The sequence below is a fragment of the Salvia splendens genome, chromosome 5 (genome assembly GCF_004379255.2).
Source record: "Salvia splendens isolate huo1 chromosome 5, SspV2, whole genome shotgun sequence".
Lineage (NCBI taxonomy): Eukaryota > Viridiplantae > Streptophyta > Magnoliopsida > Lamiales > Lamiaceae > Salvia > Salvia splendens.
The window spans coordinates 16,662,369-16,683,945 of record NC_056036.1 but is presented as its reverse complement, the minus strand read 5'-3'; the positions used below and the strand labels follow the sequence as shown (position 1 = coordinate 16,683,945).

The following is a 21,577-nucleotide window of genomic DNA, read 5'->3' as shown; positions in this document are numbered from 1 at the left end:
CTAACTATGTTAAGCAAACGCTAGTGCTTAACACATAATCCATTGTCACAATTCAAGATAGATTATCTTTACATACTAAAATGATACCTGTGGCTGCATAATTTTGTCCTCACAGTTTAAGAATACATGGTGTAGTGGCATTTAAATTAGAGTGGTTTGAGATTGTTAGAATATGAAAGATATAGGTAGGAATAGTGAAAGATATTTGTCCCCTTTTAGAACATTTGGGCCACTATGCACATGAATATAATCGCTTTGGATTATACATATGAAGTTCAAGTCGACTTTGTCCCACAAAATTAGTCTATTTTTAATTTTGCCTATTTTTTCTCTTTTACAATGTAGACTTCATTCTTCACTTTAATCACTTTTTATTTTGATTTCTCTCATTTCATTACCAATATTTCCCATTAAAGTATGAAGTAAAAATGTTAAGAAGAAGAAAAATAAAGATTTTGTGACATACAAATTCATTTCCTGCATAAGACAACATCCAGTGGAGTACTTTTCAAAACATAAAAAACATAAAAGAAAACATAAGAAATAATGAAAATGCTAAAAGAAAGCAAGCAAGCGTTTAATACATAAAATTGTATTTTATCCATAACATTCTCTGTTGTGCATTTTGTCACAAAAGAGGATCCATTCCCGAGTGGTTATGTGTAGGATGACAACGAAATAGAATCTTATTCATCTCAAAAACATCTCTACATTACAATATCTACGAAATACAATAATTATTAGTACAAAAAAAGAGAAAAATACACCATTGAAAATTACAAGATGAATAATAACCTTGTCCTAAATGCATCGTCTATCCATCGCAACTTTGTTAATAAACACACCCAACCCTATCGATAGCCACTCAAATTTTTAAATGAAAAGGAAAAAAAATTTATTCATCTCCAATCTCAAACGTTGCCAAGTAAATATGTTAAAACCAAGTAAAGGTTAGTAAACAAGTAAGAATTTTTATAGATTATTTGGAATTCAAATATCCTCCAAAGATAAATCAGAAGGAAGTTTGTATCCAAAAATCATAGAATAATCATCCATTTCATCACTAGTGAATTTTGGTATTCTCCAGCTACTTCTTCCCACCTCTGAGTCTTGACCATACGTTAGCAATTGCAACACCTAATCATTCAACATTATCAAACGCCAAAATTACTAATTTACGTTCAAATAATAATGTAGATTAAAAAAAATAAAGTCCAAAATAAATTTATACTACTTGAGTAAGTTATAATTCTTTCAAAAATAAAACTTAATGAAAAAAGATATTTTTGTGGAAATTTACCTCAATCATAGAAGGTCGCCAAATTGAAGATTGTCTGACACAATACGACGCCGTTAAAGCCACTCTATACAATTGCTCCATATCGAATCTACCTTTCATTTTTGGATCAGCCAATTCACGTAAATTTCCCGATTCCATCAAAGGCCTCGCCTATTTTCACAACGATTTCGATATCAGTAGTGTTTTCTTTGGGGTGATAGAATAAAACAATATAGACAATTTAGAATGTTATGTTGATAAATTGTCTGATTTCGATTTGGTTCATCTATCTGACTTACCCAAAGAAGCAAATTCTGCCTGGTGGCGTCGACTGGACGTCTGCCTGTTAGGATCTCTAGAAGAAGAATTCCAAAGGCATAAACATCAATTTTCTCATCCACAATTCCATGCATAAAATATTCAGGTGCAAGGTATCCAAATGTGCCCTCAATTGGAATCACAGCATGGTAACTCCATTTGCTAGGTAGCCATTTTGCTAGCCCGAAATCAGATATCTGTCAAAATAGGTAATAAAAAATTTAAAATATATATATACAAAATAATTAAATTATGTAATACTAGTTTATATTTGAATACCTGTGGCTCATTATGTGGACCAAGAAGAACATTAGAGGCCTTAATATCTCGATGAATAATGCGATGTTTGCAGCATTTGTGAAGGTAATGTAGTCCCTTTGCTATCCCTAGCACTATTCTGTACCTGGTTGGCCAATCTAGGCCCTTGCTTGCTTGTCCTACCACAACCAAAATTAACAATAAATCCTAATGCATAACTGCATAACTAAATACGGAGGTCATTTTTACCGTGGAGGGCGGACGATAGTGTCCCGTTTGGATAGAATTGGAAAATGAGATGAAGTCCATTTTCAATACAATAACCAAGCAATTGAGCAGTGTTGGGATGGTTGACATGTCCTATAATTCCCAATTCCATTAGAAATTCTTTTTCCTTAGTTGCATTGTTGTTGTCCTTAGCCAAACGCTTCACTGCAATATGGCTTCCATCCCCAATTACTCCCTTGTAAACTTCCGAATACCCTCCTTGTCCTATCAAATTATCTACACTTAAAAACATTACAATTTGCTCTAATTCAATATTCAATCTCAATTACTACTAATAAAAAATTAATTATGCATACCATTGTGAAAACTCTTTGTAGCGGTTGCAATTTGTTGATATGTGAAGCACTTCAACATTGATTGATTCTTCCCTTTATGATTCTTCTTGGCCATTCTCCAATCGAACGATGGCCGGAATAACGATGAAATCAGCCGAAACGGGGAATTAGGCTTCCCGGACACCGTTGATTTGGCAACACTACATGAATCCGAGCTTTCTCCGCTATCCAAATCTTCCTCACAAATACCAAGCACCGTTCTTGGCGATGGCCTTTTCAACTTCACGTGTGACTCGTTCTCTTCCGATGAGAAGGAATTTTCTGTAGATAAATTCTTCTCCGACCAGCTGCTACTCGATTCGTGCTCAAATTCTGTGATATACATCACAGAATTAGAAAAATGTGTAAGTAATATATGAGTGCAACCCCTACTATGTTAGTATAAGGTCTTTTGGATTGACTTGGTTCAAAGCAAACAATGTCATACAAATGTAGAGTTCAGACGCGCTAGCCTACCCGGAAGGTTGGGTTGTTGCGTTGGACGAAGCATGACTAGTGAACAACCTTGTGGAACATTGGTGCAACAGTAGTGGGAGATTGTAGAAGACCTGTTTGATCTTCTTCTTTGTGTGCCGCCAATGATGAGATAATCAGCACCCATGTTTCGGGCCTCCTCTACTAGGCCTCGACCGGGACTGGAGCTTGCTCCCACTCTAGCTTCCATATTCACCTACCATATTCACAATACTCTTATATTACTACTCCTTTCGTCCCTGAATAAGAGTCCTATTTCACATTTATTTTATTATAAAACTAATATATATAAGTGAGACTCATATTCACTAATTTATTCAGCCAATTTTTTTTTATATTTCTTAAAACCCGTGTCAGAACCAAATATGACTCTTTCTTACCTCATTAGACCGACAGGCCTTGACAAGTTCCCCTATAATGTTTATAACGAACGATTTCGCCTGACGAAACTGCTTCTGTTGTTTCCTGGCTGACTGTCTCTTGTTCTTGTTTTCCATGGCCCCTATAGACCCAAAACACATTATTTGAGTAACTGAAAAACAATGTAACACATTTTTGTCTAAGGTGTAAGAGAATAAGTAACCTATAACGTGCAATGCGATGATGGAATCACCGGGGCGAGCAATGACTCGAATGGCCCAACCAAGGAGATCCACACTCACATTTGCATCAAGAGGGATGCCGATGAGAATTTTACTAGCCGATGATGGAATCATCATGTTTTTTAAATTGGTATATTATAGTAGAATAAGTTGTGGGACAAAAAGATATTTCTTGGTTGCTTGGTTGATAGAAATTTGGATGCTATCGATGCGACACCATTTTGGAGATATATGTATAGATGACAAAAGGGAGTGAGACCACAAGGCTCTCGAATTTTCTTATGTGACAAGCAAAAAAAGGGGGCTAGTTTTAATAGTGGATTTTGAAATGCAAATAATTGGTTTGATTGGGTGGTTTGGGAGATAAGCAACACATTTTGATTTGTCTTGTTACATAAGCCAAGATGCCACACACTTATATTTGTGTCAAAAAAGGGAGTGTTTGGTAGGGAGGGAGAGGATTGTTATTAGTATGTAGTGTTGGACAACACATTATGTCATGGGAGGAGACTTTGAGAACAAACTATCCAATCATCATTTCAGTTTACTCGTAGCGCTTTTTAGGATTATATAATTGAGAATTTCTGGCATTACACGTGAAAAATATACGTAATTGTTTTTGCAAAATAATGAATATACGGTGAAAATGGTTGGGGATGCTCAAACTTCCCCCCAACACCCCCTATATTTGTTCTTGTTTGTTCTTATTTTATGGAATTCATGAACTAACTCTATCAGTAATTATAATATGAGATGAATGGTCTGTTAATTTTTTAAGTAGTACTTATTAAAAATGATTCTAAGACGAAGATATTGGAGAATGGTGACGGAAGTATTTCAGTCCACAACCACGGTGATCCAAATCTCCAATTGGTTGACTTGGGGTGGGTCATAGATAGGGCCGGTGGGCTCCCAAACAACACTTTAGCCAAATTTACTATCAATTTATTATGTACTCCTACAATTTATTTTTCTCTCTCCTACTGCATTCACATTTTCTTTTTTTTTTCTTACTTTACACATTTTATTTTTTCTATTACATTACACACTTTATCTCTTTCTCACATACTTTACCAGTTTCACATTAAAATTCGTATCGTCCAGAGGACTATTTTTGGTGTACGGTTGAAATATTGTAATATTTTCCAAAAATTATATAGTGAATTTTTTGGTTTTTCATTGCCCTAAATAGAGATAAACATCGGATGAAACTACGCAAATACTAATTTCTTTGTATCCTGTTATATATATTCATAATCATAATTATAATTATATGCGTTTATATGTTATGTAGTTGTATGCGTGTATTTTGTAAGGGAGAAGACATACAGAATACTTATATGTTACGAACTCAATAATGATGTCCTATTCCCAACAATCTTGGGACATAATATTTTAGGAGTGTCATTATGTTGATCAATCTGAAAATGTTTCCCAAACCAAACTGCACTCACTTAGTAATTAACACACACAGCGGATATTAATTATCTGGTCATCATAGTCTGACAATGCCAGTTTCTTACACACTTACCCTTATTTGGTGTGCTATGCACGAACAGAGATAGAGATCCTTACTGTAAAGGTGGAATACAATATGCAACATAATGTTAATGTGTAAAATAAACAATTACCATCATAATACATGGATTTAATACTGACAGGATTTCTGGAAATAGATAATTTATATCACTATGTTAATGTGTAGAAAACGTTGGTGAAATGTGTGGTCTATTTATCATTTATGGTAAAAGTAAAATAAGACTCTTATTATGGGAAGTACTAAAATGGCAAAATAGGACTCTTATTGTGGGACGGAGGAGGAGGGATTAAGTGATAACATTACACTTCATCACTAAATCTCATCAAGTGGGGTATCTTCTGTTGGCTTGAGAGAGTAAGGTATTTCCAACTCTGGTTTAGAGATCAAAATGTGCCAACTACACATAACCGGTGATTATATTAACGGCCGAGACGACATTGCTATAACAAAACAAAAAGAACCACAACAACATGACATTACTAGACAAGACATGTCAACAACTTAAAGTAAATGAATACTCATGATTATATATGAATAAAAACACTCTTTCAATCATATCTTCACTGTTTTAGTTTCAAAATGGCAACAAGGTGAAGCATGCATTTTCGTTGTGGCCTAACCTTAAAGTTCTTCACTAAATTGAATTGAAATCCTTACTCTAACCTTGCAATTATATTTCAAATAACAAAATTATATCTCCAACAGGCTAATGCCACTGAAAGTGCCATAAACTTCCTCTGCTACACCCAATGCCACAACACAAAAGGTTTGGATCACTTTCGTAGTTGCATAATAAGTTACCAAGTCATGCCTTGGAAGTGTTTTTGCAGAGTGTTTACCGCATTGAGCCAATGATCTGGTAGAAATAAGAGTATCATCATGATATCAAAGATATACAAGGTTATCACGGACTTGTTTAGCACAGTGTCATACTGCATTTTCGATATGACTGCTTCTCAGTATACAATTCCTAAAATCCAGTGTCTGAAAGATCCCTCCACGGGAATAAATATACTATACTGATTTTGCGCATTTTGTTTCCAGGCATCCGCACCCTAGATCCAACACTCCAGATTCGGTTGTTGTTCATATATTAACGCGGCCTCACTTCTACACTAAAACTATGACTTCATCTCATACCAAAAAAAAACTATGCTCCTATACTGCCATATATAATTGTATTCAAAACATTAGAACTATGCAGCAGCGCTTACATCTCGCCGGAACTTGGCAAGCGAGATGGCAAGGAAACCTTCTCAACTACGACATTAGCATCGGAATCCACTCCATATGAAACGTCTAGGCCTTCCAATAAAAGATGATAAACTACATTGCTCGAATCTTGCTCACAAGCTTCTTCGTCTTGCACACTCTCGACCTTCGAAGCAGGACAGACTGTATTTTCAACATTATCGTCATCACCTATTCCGCCCTTTGTCTTAACCGGACGACTTCGTTGTGAAACTGATCGTATGTCCCATGATAGCACCTGCCTTATCAGCGACTGGAATTCCTCCGGAGAAGAATACAGAGACTTCTTTTCCTGCAAATCATGAAAAGATTAATTATATTTGCAAACACTGTTTCCCGGCTTCCCAATTTATTTCACATATTTAGCAATAAAATTTCAATAATAATAAGTCCAATTTGTTAAATTTCCAGGTCTTACCACCAGTGACCAACAATCTGCAAGGCTGGATGAAAAGCCTTGGGAGAAGTTTACAGAAGCTATTGCTAGCACATTGTCCACCTGTGCACATCATGATTCTCGTTAGACTCGGACCAAGGGATTAAAGTGTGTATTATTTGCAATATGTGGAATGAAAAAAACCCACAAATCTGTACATTAATCTGACTAATTTTTCTGACATTTGAAGTAAATTCTCAAAGTAGCATAAATAGTGAAGGTCAGGAACAAGTGAAAAGATGAGAGTAATTAAAGAGATTACCTTTACCCAGTCAGGAACTATTGCTCCATGAATGCTGTCACAATACGGCAGATAAGGTTTAATGTCCAGGACAGGCTGCAAGAGTCATATTATTATTAGGTTGTTTCGGCGTGCAGAGTAATGTATAAACTTCTTTGATAAGGAAAATCCTAAACAAGATACGAAAATATATGAATGGTCTAATGGATTACTCACGGTACCATCAACCAGATCCACGCCAGATAGTAACACCTTATGCCGATCTACAGCCTCAACCTAGAAACCAGAAAAATGAATCTGTGTGAGTTCGAAGTCTAATATGGTGGGCAAGACTACTCATATTTTAGTGTGAATATTTTTAAAATAGAAGGCAATAGAGCATTTGGAAAAAACACATGTTCCCAAACACAAGATATTGGGCTCACAACCTGTAATAAGTTGCCATTGCCATTGCCTTAGAAAAACATCATGAAAGATGTGGTTTTGCTTTGGGAAAATCAACAATACCTTTGCCACAGTTAATCCAATTGGACATGGGCGATGAGGAGATCGCGTAGCAAAGACTCCAATTCTTTCACCTTTCAGCCTTGGTACTCTAACCTACATCCATGAATTCAACTTTCAGAATTCACTTAATAATGTCTAAGAAGCTTAAAACACAAACGCAGAAGATAACACACCTTTGCTTTAAATTTTGACTGAGATGGATGCTTCCATAGCTTTTCAATATCTGTATTTAGATGAAACACATAGATAATCCAGCAGTGAGAATACCCTTCAAGGCCTTCAAGAGATGCTTGAGGAACCCGAGCAGGATCAAACCTCAAGGTTGCTTTTGCTAGAGGTACAAGCAAAGGCTGTCTTGGAGTTCCATTCCTGCAAAATTTCCAACATACATCTTCAAACATGTACATGAATCACAAAGCAATTTTTTGAAAAAATTGTGGCATCATATTGTTGGTGACATAGCTAGAAAAGGGGAGATGTTAGGTCTTTTATACCCAAGGAAAAATAGTTCTTCAACAGATTGACCAGATTACCGTGTAGAGAAACACGAGTGGACTACTCCAATAGGTGCCATGGGATATGAAGTAGATTCAACCTTGTCACAGCTGGACTTGCTCAATGCCTCCCTTAAAGCCTGCAAAAGATAAATTGGTAGGTATCAGAGACAATGCCCCAGAAAATTCTGGAATATCACACAGTTCAGTTCACAAAGCACCATAACTATGCATAGTTTACAGCATTAAGCAGCACATATGTTATACCTTTTCACAGATAATTAAATGCATGTCTTGGTGGATCTAACAGTCTAAGAATGCATATTGCTATCTGATGCCAAGCTATGCAATATGCTAGTAAGCCTTGTATATTGAGAGTGAGACTAGTGTTTTACTATTCTGACGTTAATACCCCATTCGTCCCACTCTAAGCGATACATTTTCCTTGTTGGGATATCCCACACTAAATGACACATTTCTAAATATAGAAACGCCATTCTCACTACTTTTTCCCTCTCTTTACTTTAATCTCTCCAATTTACTCAGAAAACAACATTACACAAAATAATGTGCAGAATTAGAAAATGCTCCTAAGTGGGACGGAGGGAGAAGTTCACAAGATGAGCTAATTACCCAAATCTCAAATTGTGTAAGTAATCGAGGAGTTCACAAGATAAAAGCTAGGTTCAATTAGGACATAAAGTGACTAAGTAAGAGAAATCGGCAATCAGCATTAGTTTTTCACTCAAAAACTCAAATTAAGAGATGTTGAGAAAGGGCGAACCTTCTGAGCCCTAATGCGGCCTTGTCTTTCAGCAGCGCACTTGTCGAGAGCGCCCTTTAAGGAGGCCTGGAGCTTAATGATTTCGGCGGTCGCATCGCCGTTTGGAAAATCCGGCGTCGATTTCTTCGTCCATAAATAAACTGCAGCACTCGAAAATATCAACACACGCAAACACTTGTTTGAGAGGAGTTCAGATTTAAGGGCTTACGGGAAGCAGAAAGAGTAAATGCAAAACCGATTGAGAGTGCAAACCACTGCGATTTCACGCTGCTGCCGCCGTCCATCAAAACAACTTTGCTCACTCGAGTTGGCCCAAGATTGAAAATTTTGAAATGGACTGCGGTGTTAGTTAGATTATTAGTAGTAGAAGTATTTGTTAAAAATCTTTAGCTATATTTTGATATAATCTTTATTATTATGGTTTATAATTATGCTCATATTAGAGATTATATAGAAAATATGATGCACTTTTATTTTATGTTAAATATTTAAAAAAAATTATTAACTAAAACAAATTTTTTATTATTCAAGAACTAAATAGTGAAAAATTTCAGAGTAATAACATTAAAAACTAATCTATTTTTATATACAATGAAGTGACTCATTAGTAAAAAACTTAGAGACAGAAAATATATTGATTAAATTATAAATCTCCAAAGTCGGTGAAATTATATATCGCATCCATAATCTGAAATTCCTGGATCCAACATTATTTATACACCCTACAAGGGACAAGCTCTCACGAGTTACCGAAGCTAGTCTCACAAAAAAAGTGAGCTAAGTTGAAATGATTCAATATGTTATGTTTCATTCCACATTTAGTTATTATATTATGACTCATTGCACAATTAATTATAACTGCTTGCAGTGTACTCCCCACTAAGTATGCTTGCATACTCATGATCTAGGGATAGGGGGCAACCAACTTTATGACAAAAAACTAACAGGGAAAAATGTTGATTGATCACAGGCACAACTATTGGTCTAGTTCATTTTGTATAGAAGACTAAACACTAAGGAGAGACTCTACATATTTAGATTTGTGTCTTCTCCAAGGATGAAACGAAAATTATTGATCATATTATCTTTGGGTGTAGACTTTCTAGCCAAGGTATTGCCGTGCAATACCACGCCAGATTCCAGTGCAAAGCCGATTTATTCAATTTCCGACCACTACCACACCGCACCAGTTTCCTCCTCCACTCCCTACCGCGCCGGATTCTTTACAATTTCTGACGCCCAGTTTCCTCCTCAGTGTTGGAATAAAAAATAATTAAACTTGATTTTTGTAACAGAATTATCTAGATAGAATTATCTAGAATTAAGTAGTAATATCTAGATATTTTTAGTAGAAACATTTAGGTATAGAATTCCTTAGAATGTAGATAGTATCTTATAAATATTTAGATTTCTATAGAGAAAAATCTAGATATAGAATATTAAATCTATAGAGAAAAATCTAGATATAGAAAAATCTAGATATAGAATATTAAAGAGTGGACTAGAGAATTCTAGAATTACTAAGGGATGTCTATAAGATGATGAATTGGACCATTTCGTGGCTTTTGGAGTGGGATTGCTCCCTGATATGAAACTGCAAAGAGATACTATGATATTGAGAGGCCACGTTTTGATATGATGCCGCACGGGATTACATGGGTCAAGCTCTTGAGATGTTAAAAAGATTTACCGTGGGCGGGCGGTTACATTCGTACTGTTAAACTCTCGCATTATATATATGCACCTTACTCACATACATCTACTCTCACTATTCACACACATCTGCAAAGCTATAGCTAAATTCACCGGTAGTGGGCGTTGTTTTTCTTATTTCCTCTATTCTTCGTGTTTATTTGGTAGATCTGCCTTGAATATGTGTAATCTTGTTTAATGATGTGTGGTTGAATTTTGATCGCCTTGAATTTCAATGAGTATTAGTTGATCGCTTTTTTAGTTAAATTTTCGATTCTCTTTGGCACTGTTGGTCTAGCCTTAGGGTTTATGCGACATATGGAGACACCCGTCAGAGATTTGGTCAAAGACATCCACACTAGAAAGCGCTATTGCATTACAATCCGGTGGGTGATGTACGTTGTTTCAGATTAGCGATAGTATGTCTGAATGTTCTAGCTATTGAAAATCCTAAATCTGTTGACAACCAACTGGCAAGAGTCATAATTGGCGACATATCTACACTTCAGTCATATCATCGATGTTTTGGTAAAAATATTTGATGATTCTATTGAAGCTCTTGTGAATACATCGCAACTGATTGAACTCGGAATACTTTTGTATTGTCGAGGTTGGAGACTGCGGAGGTTGAAGGTTTCCCTATGTAGAGATGCTGAATCTTACTCCCTCTATCTCAAGAAAGTTGAGTCACTTCTTTTTTGCACTCGTTTTAAAAAAATCATAAAAAATAGTTAAAGTGAACATAGAATAGGGTAAAAGCGAAATATAATGTGGATAAGACTCTTGTCTACATTATTCTCGTTTTTACTTTACTATATATCCACTTTAACTATTTATTACAATTTTTTCAAAACGAGTGCAAAAACGAAATGACTCAACTTAGTTGGGACGGTGGGATTACATGATTTTCTTTTTTTCTATCTAGTACCTTGGCTTACATGCTATGTTTTACCTTTTAGCAGTAGAAAGGCACGGGCAATAGTTGCATTCATTTTCGTTTTACAAAACATTTATATTTTGGCTAGAAAGTCTACACCATCAATAGAAGGGAGCCCAACTCGGATTTAATTAATTTGGGGATGCGAGTCCAGTTTCGAAATCAATTGAATTGGGTTGGTGATAATAATTAAATGATCTAAATAATTCCTTTGGTCTAATTTTAATTTAAATCGTTGAGCTCATTAAATTATTTCCTTTAGAATTAAATCTTCAGATTTAATTAAACAATTAATTCTCAGTTAATAAGCTATCTATGAAATTTAAATTATTGCTTTTGTGTGAGAAAGCAAATCTTTGGATTATGTTATGAAAATAAGACGTGAACCCAGAAATGATTAAGGGAGAACACCAACGAGACTAGAATAATTCCTTGTTGAATCAATTCTTTGGATAATTAATTCCTTTGATTTAACTAGTCAAGATTGAACCCCCTGACTCATGAAAAGAAAAGATAATGAGAAAATAGAATGCATATTGGAAGGGCTTGGAAAGAGACGAAAACGCGATTAGAAAGCGGATCAAGTTATATGGAATGATAACCGAATCGGTATGATCAGTTAACAAATGTCGTTGCCACTTAATCACTGCAGTCTTGCTCTCGCTCTTTCTTCCTTACCAAAGTAATTTATAAACTCCCAATTTTGCACTACTTTAACAGTAAAGCGGCAAGTTCGGGGTCGATCCCACAGAGAAGTTGGTGTGTCGAGTGTGTGAGTAGTGAACAGGGGGGTTGGCTGCTGCCATGCTTTAACTTGAGAGTTTTTTTTAACTACTGTTTTTACTCTAGGCAGAATTAAACTAGCTAGCTTGATCAACGGAACTTTAACTACTGGGTCAAGTGAATTGCAGGTAACAGCGGAAAAGTAAATGCTAGGATGAAAACGAAAATAACTTTGATTAAACTAAACTGAGTACAACGTGAAATTTAAACTAAACTAACACTTCGGAAACTAAGAAAGCGGTAAAAACTGAGAAGAATCTCAGCGGGAAACTTAAGATAACGCTAACAGAAAACAAGTATTCTGCAGCACTTCTTTGATTGCCCTTTTTAACTACGCACTATTTTATCTAAGCTAAGCTATTCTGGAGAACTGGGCTAAGCTAGAGAACTAAACTTAGGGCTGGCAAACCGTGCGGATTGGGTCGTTATCGGGTCAACCTGATAATGACCCAACCCAATAAGGTCTAACCTGAACCCGACCTGTTAAGGAAACTATAAATCCGAACACGAACCCGACTTGCTACCTTCAAATCCAAACACGACCCGCACCCAACACGAACCCGTTATCGACACGATATAATATGGGTTGACACGACACGATAACAACCCGAACCTGATATTACACGATTAAACCCTAATTTTTAACCTAATTTACACAATTAAAATTCATTTTATACTATTTAAACCTAATTTATAAGAAATTAAAAATTAATGTAATATATTTTTTAAAATAATAATAAAAATAATAATATTATTTCTTAATAGGTTACCCGTATCCGACCCGCATCCGACCCGAACCCAACCCGAAATTATCGGGTTCTTAATGGGTCAACCCGATAAGGACACGGATCCAATAAGACTTGACCCTAACCCAATAATTTCGTGCGGATTCGTGTCGGATTATCGTGTCATGTCGAAAATTGCCAGCCCTAACTAAACTAAGCTAAACTAGACGGAAAGTAAAAGATCGGATTCCTTTCTTGTGGAGGCACACCCTCTATTTATAAGCTCGATTCGGCCTCCAGCTGGATAACGATCTTGATGTGTAATTTTGGAGTTCAATTATCAAGTGTTTAGTCACACAAGTTTGATTAATTAACTCTAATATTACAGCAATACTGCAAGAATACAGTGTCGAATGTAATACTTCGAGTGTCGATCCACAGGGAAGGAGTTGATTATTTAATTCTAAAACAAAGAAAAGACATAAATGAAGGTATTTTGTTTTGAAGATTTTGATTTCCAAAAGTTGATTACAAAATACTACTGCAAGTTAACTAAGGAAGACTTTTCAAACAGGAAAAAGACGTCACTCCAAGTTGCTCACGAGGCTTGTATTATTCTACACCGATATTAAAAGCACATATTTGGGATTAACTAATCAACCTAATCGCGTGCACTGAACATGTCTACGACGTATAGTTCACAGTCAGCTGAACACTTGTTCCATGAACCAACTTTCAACGACATTTAATTCCTGCGGATGCGCGGGAACGAACGTCGTCTACTATAATCACTTACCTAATCCACTATCAATTTATCCCCTGAACAGTTCTAAATCGATAGCATACCAACAAACGATCAATCCTAAGCTATGTTAAAGAGACGATAGCAAAGGAATTAACATCACTACATCCATAGCCAAAAACATAGTGAATAAAATTAAGCACATTGTTGGACACAAACATATGAAATTAATGGTGTAAAAACATCCATACAAGCCTAGATTACAACTTGGAGCAACATAGGGAGCTTAGCCTAAAAACATGGTGAAATATGCAACAAAAACCGTAGGAAGCATGCTCTCGTTGAGTGGAATTGGAATATGGAGACGGGGCCTAGGAATGAAATTCCTCTGAATTCGCCACCCAAGTCAATCTCTTTCCTCAATTTTTCTTCCCTTTAATTAATGCTAGCCACTCCTTCATGTCACCCCCTTTCTTTTCCCTGACACCTTTTTCTTTCTTTTCTCCCACCTTTCTCCGCCAAAAACTCCTCTCTCCTCTCTCTGAAACTGCCGAAAGAAACTGCATTTGCAGTTATAATTAAATCACCCGCCCGGGTGGTATTTTTGGGCATGAAATTAACCCGGCCGGGTGACATAAATTCGACCCCTCCTGGACTTCCCATGCCTCGCGAAAATCACCCGGCCGGGTGGTATTTTTGGGCATGAAATTAACCCGGCCGGGTGGCCACTTTTGAGAGCTTTCTGCACAGCTTTTCACCCTCCGAGTTTCCTTCTTTGTTTCACCATTTACTCCTCTTCCTACACCATAAAACACACTTTTGCAAGCATCAAACTATATAAATCATGTAAAGTTATGGAAATAACAATGTAAATTTGATTCACATCAAATACCCTCAAACTTATTTACTTGCTCGTCCTCGGGCAAGATCATATAAAACACAACACTTTGAAGCTCAACTCACAAAAGTTTTTTCAAAAGTTTTCAAAAGAATGAATCACGTAGAGACATGAATGACAAAGTCTAAACCCCCAACAATTTCAATCAAGATTTCCCACTCTCATGAACCATCACTTATCAACTTAGAACTTCAAGTCAAGGTGCATTTCAAAGTAAGTCCAAACATGTGATCATACAACTCAAACTGTCATCATTGACTCGTCAAGCATTACTTATCACATAGACTCGCGGATTTCAAATCAAACTTCTTTAACTCTACCAAGGTGTTTACAAAACATCCACACGCATCAACGATAAGGTCCAAGGTCTTAATTCAAGGTTGTAATGGGGCTAGGGATGAGGTAGGATACATATGGATAGTGAGCTCAAAAGCTACACATTTGAGTGCCAAATTCTTCCCTCCTACAACTTCCTTTCAAAGAAACAATCAATAAGACTTTACAACCAAACTTTCACTCCCCCAAACTTGAGATCCATTCTAGACAAGATTACATCTTAAAAACAAACAGAAGCTCTTACTTTATTTCACAAATTTTTTCCTTCTTTCTTTTTTTTTCTTTTTTTTATAAGACCTCGACTTTTGCAAATTTGGAGGTCGTCTTTTTCTTTTTTCTTTCTTTAAGAACTTCACTCTTTTCACCTATATATTACATTAAGTCTAAAAATGTCTACACTTTACAATTCACCACCCTACACTCAAAACTCAAATCACCAAAGCTCAAACTTGTTTTTAGCACCCAAATAGTAGCAAGGTCTATTGATGAGGCTAAAATGAGGCTTATTTAAGTGGCTAAGTGATTGGCTAAGTGTTTACACAAATAATAGGGAATTAGCTCAAAGTGGCTTCTAGGGGATCATTTGATGGACTAGGCATGTGATTATTTGGCCATAGAGTTCATCCTAGTGCCTTATCCTCCCAAATCGTTGACACAAACGAACGCAAGCACTTCACTCGATAAAGCAAATCAACCCAAAATAATTTCCACAAGACATGCGATTTTCATACTCTCCTCAACTCAAGAAATCGGATGTAATCATGACATGCTCTTTCAAGTAAATTCATGCACCCATTCCATTCATCCTAGGCTTCAAAGATCAAGTAAAATCAAATAAGATTTCCCAACCAGAAAGCCGAAGATCTAACATGCACCCGTCAAATACATGATTCAAAACACATTTAGCATAAAATACACCCAAGAAACATGCATCATGCATAAATCAACCCCCCCCCCAAACTTGAATGCATCATTGTCCCCAATGCATGCAAAGAAGAACATTAAAAGTAAAGGGAAAGAGAACTCCCCCAAACTTGGCGTGACGTCCATAGTGCATTCGGGTGGGCGGGTGGGTGTAAAAATCCTCTGCAGGTGTGCTTCCTCCTAAGCTCCAATCCAATCTCCATGATGCTCCTAAAAAGAGAACAAAAACTACAAAAAGAAACACTCAATTCAAAATAAATGTTAGAGGAAAGAATTGAGCAAACAAAACCTCCAACATATGAAATCAAAAATAAAAGAAAAATAAAAACTTGGGTTGCCTCCCAATCAGCGCCTTTGTTTATAGTCGTTGGCTCGACCTTCTTCATTCTTGATCTACACTCTTGAATCCACTAGTGTAGTCACTTCCTCTGTCTCCATGCCTCCTTCAACTCCAACATAGGCCTTCAAACGTTGGCCATTCACCTTCCAAATGCTACCATTCTTCTGATCCCGAACATCCACAGCACCATAGGGGTATACCTTGTGCACCACATAAGGACCCCACCATCTAGACTTGAGCTTGCCCGGAAACAGTTTAAGCCGAGAGTTGTACAAAAGGACCAGTTGTCCCTCATGGAATTGACGAGGCTTAATGGCTGCATCGTGAATCTTCTTAGCCCGCTCCTTATAGAGGTCAACGCTCTCATATGCACGGAGCCTAAACTCATCCATCTTGTTCATGTCGCACATCCTCTTCTCGGCTGCAACATCATAATCCAAATTGAGCTTTTGCAAAGCCCAAAAAGCTTTATGCTCAAGCTCTACCGGCAAATGGCAAGCCTTCCCAAAGACCAATTTGTATGGCGAAGTTCCAATCGGGGTCTTATACGCCGTTCGATATGCCCACAAAGCATCATCTAGCTTTTGAGCCCAATCCTTTCGAGACGGCCTTACCACTTTCTCAAGCACCCACTTAATCTCACGATTGGAGACTTCAACTTGACCACTTGTTTGGGGATGATAAGGGGTAGCAACCTTGTGTTGGACACCATACTTTCCTAGGAGGTTTTCAAACAATTTGTTGCAAAAATGAGTTCCTCCATCACTAATAATGGCTCGTGGTGTCCCAAAGCGGTTAAAGACGTGATTCTTGATAAATTTCAACACCACTTTGGCATCATTGGTTGCCGAGGCCACTGCCTCTACCCACTTAGATACGTAGTCGACAGCAACGAGAATGTATTGCTACCCATTAGACTTGGGAAACGGTCCCATGAAGTCTATACCCCAAACATCGAAAAGTTCTACCTCGTGAATATTATTCATCGGCATTTCATTCCTCCACGAGATATTGCCGGCTCTTTGGCAACTGTCACATCTTTCTACATAGGCTTTTGCATCCTTGAAGATCGATGGCCAAAAGAATCCGGACTGAAGCACTTTAAAAGCGGTTCGACGTGCTCCAAAGTGGCCGCCATACAACGAATCATGGCATGCAGACAAAATCTGAAGGTGCTCATGCTCTCTAACGCACCTTCGAATCACTCCATCACTACAAATCCGGAAGAGAAACGGATCTTCCCAAACATATGTGCGGGTGTCACTCAAAAACTTATTCTTTTGGTTAGATGACAACCCTTCTGGTATAATGCCAGTGACAAGGTAGTTCGCCAAATTGGCAAACCACGGCACATCTGTTTCCCGAGCCTCCACTTGCAATACTTGCTCGTCGGGAAATTTCTCATTTATCCTCTTCTTTCTCTCATCTTCCGTCTCTTCCAATCCCTCTAATCTGGACAGATGATCAGCTACCAAATTCTCGGTCCCCTTCTTGTCTTTTATTTCCACATCAAACTCTTGTAATAAGAGGATCCATCTCACCAACCGAGGCTTTGCATCTTTCTTGTTCATCAAATACTTGATAGATGAATGGTCCGTGAACACTACCACCTTCGTGCCAAGTAAGTATGCACGAAACTTCTCAAAGGCGTACACTACTGCTAACATTTCCTTCTCCGTCGTGGTGTAATTCAGTTGAGCTTCATTGAGTACTTTGCTAGCATAGTAGACGGCGTGTAGGACCTTATCTCTCCTTTGGCCTAGAACGGCCCCCACAACATAGTCCGAAGCATCACACATCAACTCAAACGGCTTTGACCAATCGGGTGTGATAATAATAGGAGCTTCGACTAGCTTCTTCTTCAACAATTCAAATGCCTCAAGGCATTTCTCATCAAAGACGAACTTGGCATCCTTTTCAAGCAAGTTGCAAAGTGGCTTTGCAATCTTTGAAAAATCCTTTATAAAAGGTCGGTAGAATCCCGCATGTCCAAGGAAACTACGGATGCCCTTCACATTCGTTGGGGGAGGTAACTTCGAGATCACATCAATCTTCGCCTTATCCATCTCCAACCCCAACTCCGACACCTTGTGTCCCAACACTATGCCCTCCTTGACCATGAATTGACACTTTTCCCAATTTAGCACGAGATTTGACTCCTCACATCTTTGTAGGACCCGTCTCAAGTTTTCTAAGCAAAAGTCAAATGAGGATCCAAAGACGGAGAAATCATCCATAAAGATCTCCATTATGTCTTCATTCATATCGGAAAAAATTGCCATCATGCAACGTTGGAATGTAGCCGGTGCATTACACAAACCAAAAGGCATCCGGCGGAAGGCATAAGTTCCAATAGGACATGTGAATGTCGTCTTTTCTTGATCTTCCGGGGCAATTGCAATCTGATTGTACCCCGAGTATCCGTCTAAGAAGCAATAGTGGGAATAACCCGCAATCCTGTCGAGCAACTGATCTAAGAATGGCAACGGAAAGTGATCTTTTCTCGTCGCTGTGTTCAACTTCCTATAGTCCATGCAAACTCTCCATGAGTTCACCAATCGAGTTGCTAACACTTCATTCTTTTCATTGACAGTCACGGTTATTCCCCCTTTCTTCGGTACACATTGCACCGGGCTAACCCACTCACTATCAGAAATGGGGTAGATCATCCCATATTTCAACAATTTTTTCACCTCTTTTTCAACCACTTCTTGCATGAGTGGGTTCAACCTTCTTTGTCTTTCTCTTACCGGCTTAGCTCCCTCTTCCATCAAGATTTTGTGCATGCATATAGCGGGGCTAATCCCTTTGATGTCGGCAATGGACCATCCTAGAGCTTTCTTGTGTGACTTCAGTAGCTCTATCAACTTCAATTCTTCTTCATCATTCAACATCGCCGATATCACAACCGGTAAAGACTCATCCTCACCAAGGAATGCGTATTTTAGATTTGTCGGGAGTGGCTTCAATTCTAGCTTTGGTGGTACTTCAATTGAAGGCTGCACATCCGCCACGAAAGTATCCACCACACAATCATTTTCGAGATTTGGTTGATCCATTTGAGCATCCTCACTTTCATCAAAATCAAAATCAACTTTAATTGTCGAACCAAAATCTCTTTCCAAGCTCCCCTTATCATATACGCTTCCTTCTATACTTGCCGAGCAACGCATCTTATCAAAGATACACTTGTCGAGGACGTCAACTCTAAAGCACGCTTTTGCATCACTAGGATGCTTCATCGCTTTCTCCACATTAATGGTCACTTGCTCACCATTAATTCTAAACGTGACTGAGTTGTCCTTTGCTCCAAGCAACACGTCCCCCGTGGCAAGAAACGGTCTGCCAAACAGAATTGGCACCTCTTTGTCCTCGGGCATATCCAATACTATGAAATCAACGGGGATGACGAACTTGTCTACCTTGACCAAGACATCCTCTACTATTCCATTGGGCTTCACAATGGAGTGATCAGCCAGTTGTAGAGCAATGTCGATGGGCTCCATTCTGTTCTCCAGTCCAATGGCACGTGCTGTTTTCAACGCCATCAATGAGATCCCCGATCCTTGATCCAACAGACATTTTGTGAAGATTGTGTTGCCTATCTCACAAGGAATCACACAACTTCCCGGATCCCTCTTCTTCATTGGCATCATTCCCGAAATCAGTTGTGAGCAATTCATGCTCAAAGCCACTATCCCCTCATCTTGCAATTTCTCCTTATTTGCCATCATATCCTTGAAAAATTTGGAGAACTTGGGGAAATTAGTGAAGAGGTCCACCAACGATACATCCACATTCACTTTTCGAATCACGTTCATCATCCACTCGAAGCTTTTCTCCTTTGGAGCTCTTTTCTTCCTCTTCGGTGGATATGGTGGAGGAGGAATGTGATCGGGGAAGTTGAACTTGCTTTTCGGGTCTAATGCCGGACTTGTCGTCAGCTGTCCCTTTGATCCCATCTCTACTTTCTGCTTTCCCTTCTTTTCTGCCAAAATCCTCTCGCTTAACTCAGATTCTACACCATTTTCCATACTGCCGGATGCAACCTGTTCTTGACCATGTTGGGCACCCTGCACCAACGCGGGACTTCCCTTACATGCCTCGTCCGCCCCTGCGTGCGAGGAATGCAAGCCTAACATCTCATCCGCCCCTGCGTGTGAGATGCCGGAAGTACCTTGGCCGTCCATTGATGGTGTCGAATCCAACTCACGACCACTTCTCAAAACCACTGCTTTGCACTGTTCATTACCTCTCGGATTAGGTACAGTATTACTCGGGATAGTGTTAGGAATCCTCGTGTATGATGCCGTGGCAAGCTGTCCAATTTGAGTCTCGAGATTCCTCATTGTGGCATCGATCTGCCCAAACTTTTCCACAGTCTTATCTTTGAAGTTCTCATTTTCCTTTTGACTCTTCGTCATAAACGAGAGAATCTGTCCCAATTGATCCTCAACGGTTGGCCTCTTCTCATAACCTGGGGGTTGAGTGTTGTTCCTCCATTGATTACCCGAGTTGTTACTAGGACCAGCTTGATTCCACCCCGTTTGTTGAGGCCTCCAATTCTGCTGATTATTGTATTGGTTGCCTTGATTGAACCCTTGGCGATTGTTGCCAATATAGTTCACATCCTCCACGGGTGGTCCTTGAAGACTTGGGCATTGATCAGTATGATGCCCACCTTGGCACAACCCACATCTCATCATAGTCACAGCTTGAGGTTGAGGAGTCAGTTGAAGAGATTTCACTGCTTTTGTCATTGAAGACATTTGAGTGCTAATGTCCGCCAGCTGAGCCTCAATTGCGGTCACTCTTTCCGCGTCCTTAGTAGCACCAAATGTATCTCCTGCTCTATCAGCTCCTCGCCTTGGATTGTGCCAATTCCTTTGATTGTTGGCCAACCTTTGGAATAAGGCCCTCACCTCATCGTGAGTTAGATCATCTAGGTTCCCATTCGAACCTGCGGTCACCAATCCCGTGCCTTCACTGTTGAGTCCCTTGTAGAATTTCAAAAGGTCATGCCCCGGAGCTAATCCGTGACTTGGGCATTTTCTTATCAACTCTGTGAATCTCTTCCATGCCTCCGCGAAGGACTCATCATACTTCTGTCGGAATGAGGTGATCTCCTCTCTCAATTTCTCAATCTTCATTGGAGAGTTGTATTCCACAAGAAACAATGACTTCAACTCTTGGAATGTTGCAATGTTGTAGCCCGGTAATGAGTCATACCACGCTCTTGCCTTCTCCCTCAATGAGAATAGAAATAAGGCCCTCTTAATCCGATGATGCTCCACATTTGGAGGTCTACGAGAATTTGTCAGCTCGTAGAAGGCATTCAAATGGCTCACCGGATCTTCATCATCCCGTCCATGAAAAAGATTTCCTCCATTCAC

The 21,577-nt window shown here is 38.5% G+C and overlaps 2 protein-coding genes and 1 non-coding gene across 4 annotated transcripts; 1 reads left to right on the top strand and 2 right to left on the bottom strand.

The window, feature by feature from the left end:
- Positions 1-668: 668 nt before the first annotated feature.
- On the bottom strand, positions 669-3,759 carry LOC121804870 (probable receptor-like serine/threonine-protein kinase At5g57670). 2 transcript variants are annotated; one of them, XM_042204569.1, is made up of 9 exons: positions 3,536-3,759; positions 3,333-3,454; positions 2,935-3,148; positions 2,440-2,790; positions 2,105-2,347; positions 1,877-2,034; positions 1,579-1,794; positions 1,301-1,450; positions 669-1,137 (listed from the first exon to the last, which is right to left on the bottom strand). In XM_042204569.1, exons 1-9 carry the CDS (start codon positions 3,669-3,671, stop codon positions 991-993), a joined length of 1,737 nt encoding a protein of 578 aa, XP_042060503.1. In that variant the 5' UTR covers positions 3,672-3,759; the 3' UTR covers positions 669-990. The 2 variants fall into 2 exon arrangements, with proteins under 2 accessions (XP_042060503.1, XP_042060502.1); XM_042204568.1 differs by having other exon boundaries at positions 2,105-2,359; positions 3,536-3,758.
- A 2,192-nt stretch (positions 3,760-5,951) lies between these two features.
- Positions 5,952-9,188, bottom strand: LOC121804876 (putative S-adenosylmethionine-dependent methyltransferase RcsF). Its single transcript, XM_042204575.1, has 9 exons — positions 9,016-9,188; positions 8,808-8,947; positions 8,063-8,163; positions 7,703-7,898; positions 7,530-7,622; positions 7,239-7,298; positions 7,044-7,118; positions 6,764-6,844; positions 5,952-6,637 (listed from the first exon to the last, which is right to left on the bottom strand). Exons 1-9 carry the CDS (start codon positions 9,089-9,091, stop codon positions 6,305-6,307), a joined length of 1,155 nt encoding a protein of 384 aa, XP_042060509.1. The 5' UTR covers positions 9,092-9,188; the 3' UTR covers positions 5,952-6,304.
- A 12,027-nt stretch (positions 9,189-21,215) lies between these two features.
- LOC121806097 lies at positions 21,216-21,322 on the top strand. The gene has a single exon (XR_006051630.1). It is a non-coding gene; the product is annotated as a small nucleolar RNA R71 (small nucleolar RNA).
- Positions 21,323-21,577: the final 255 nt, after the last annotated feature.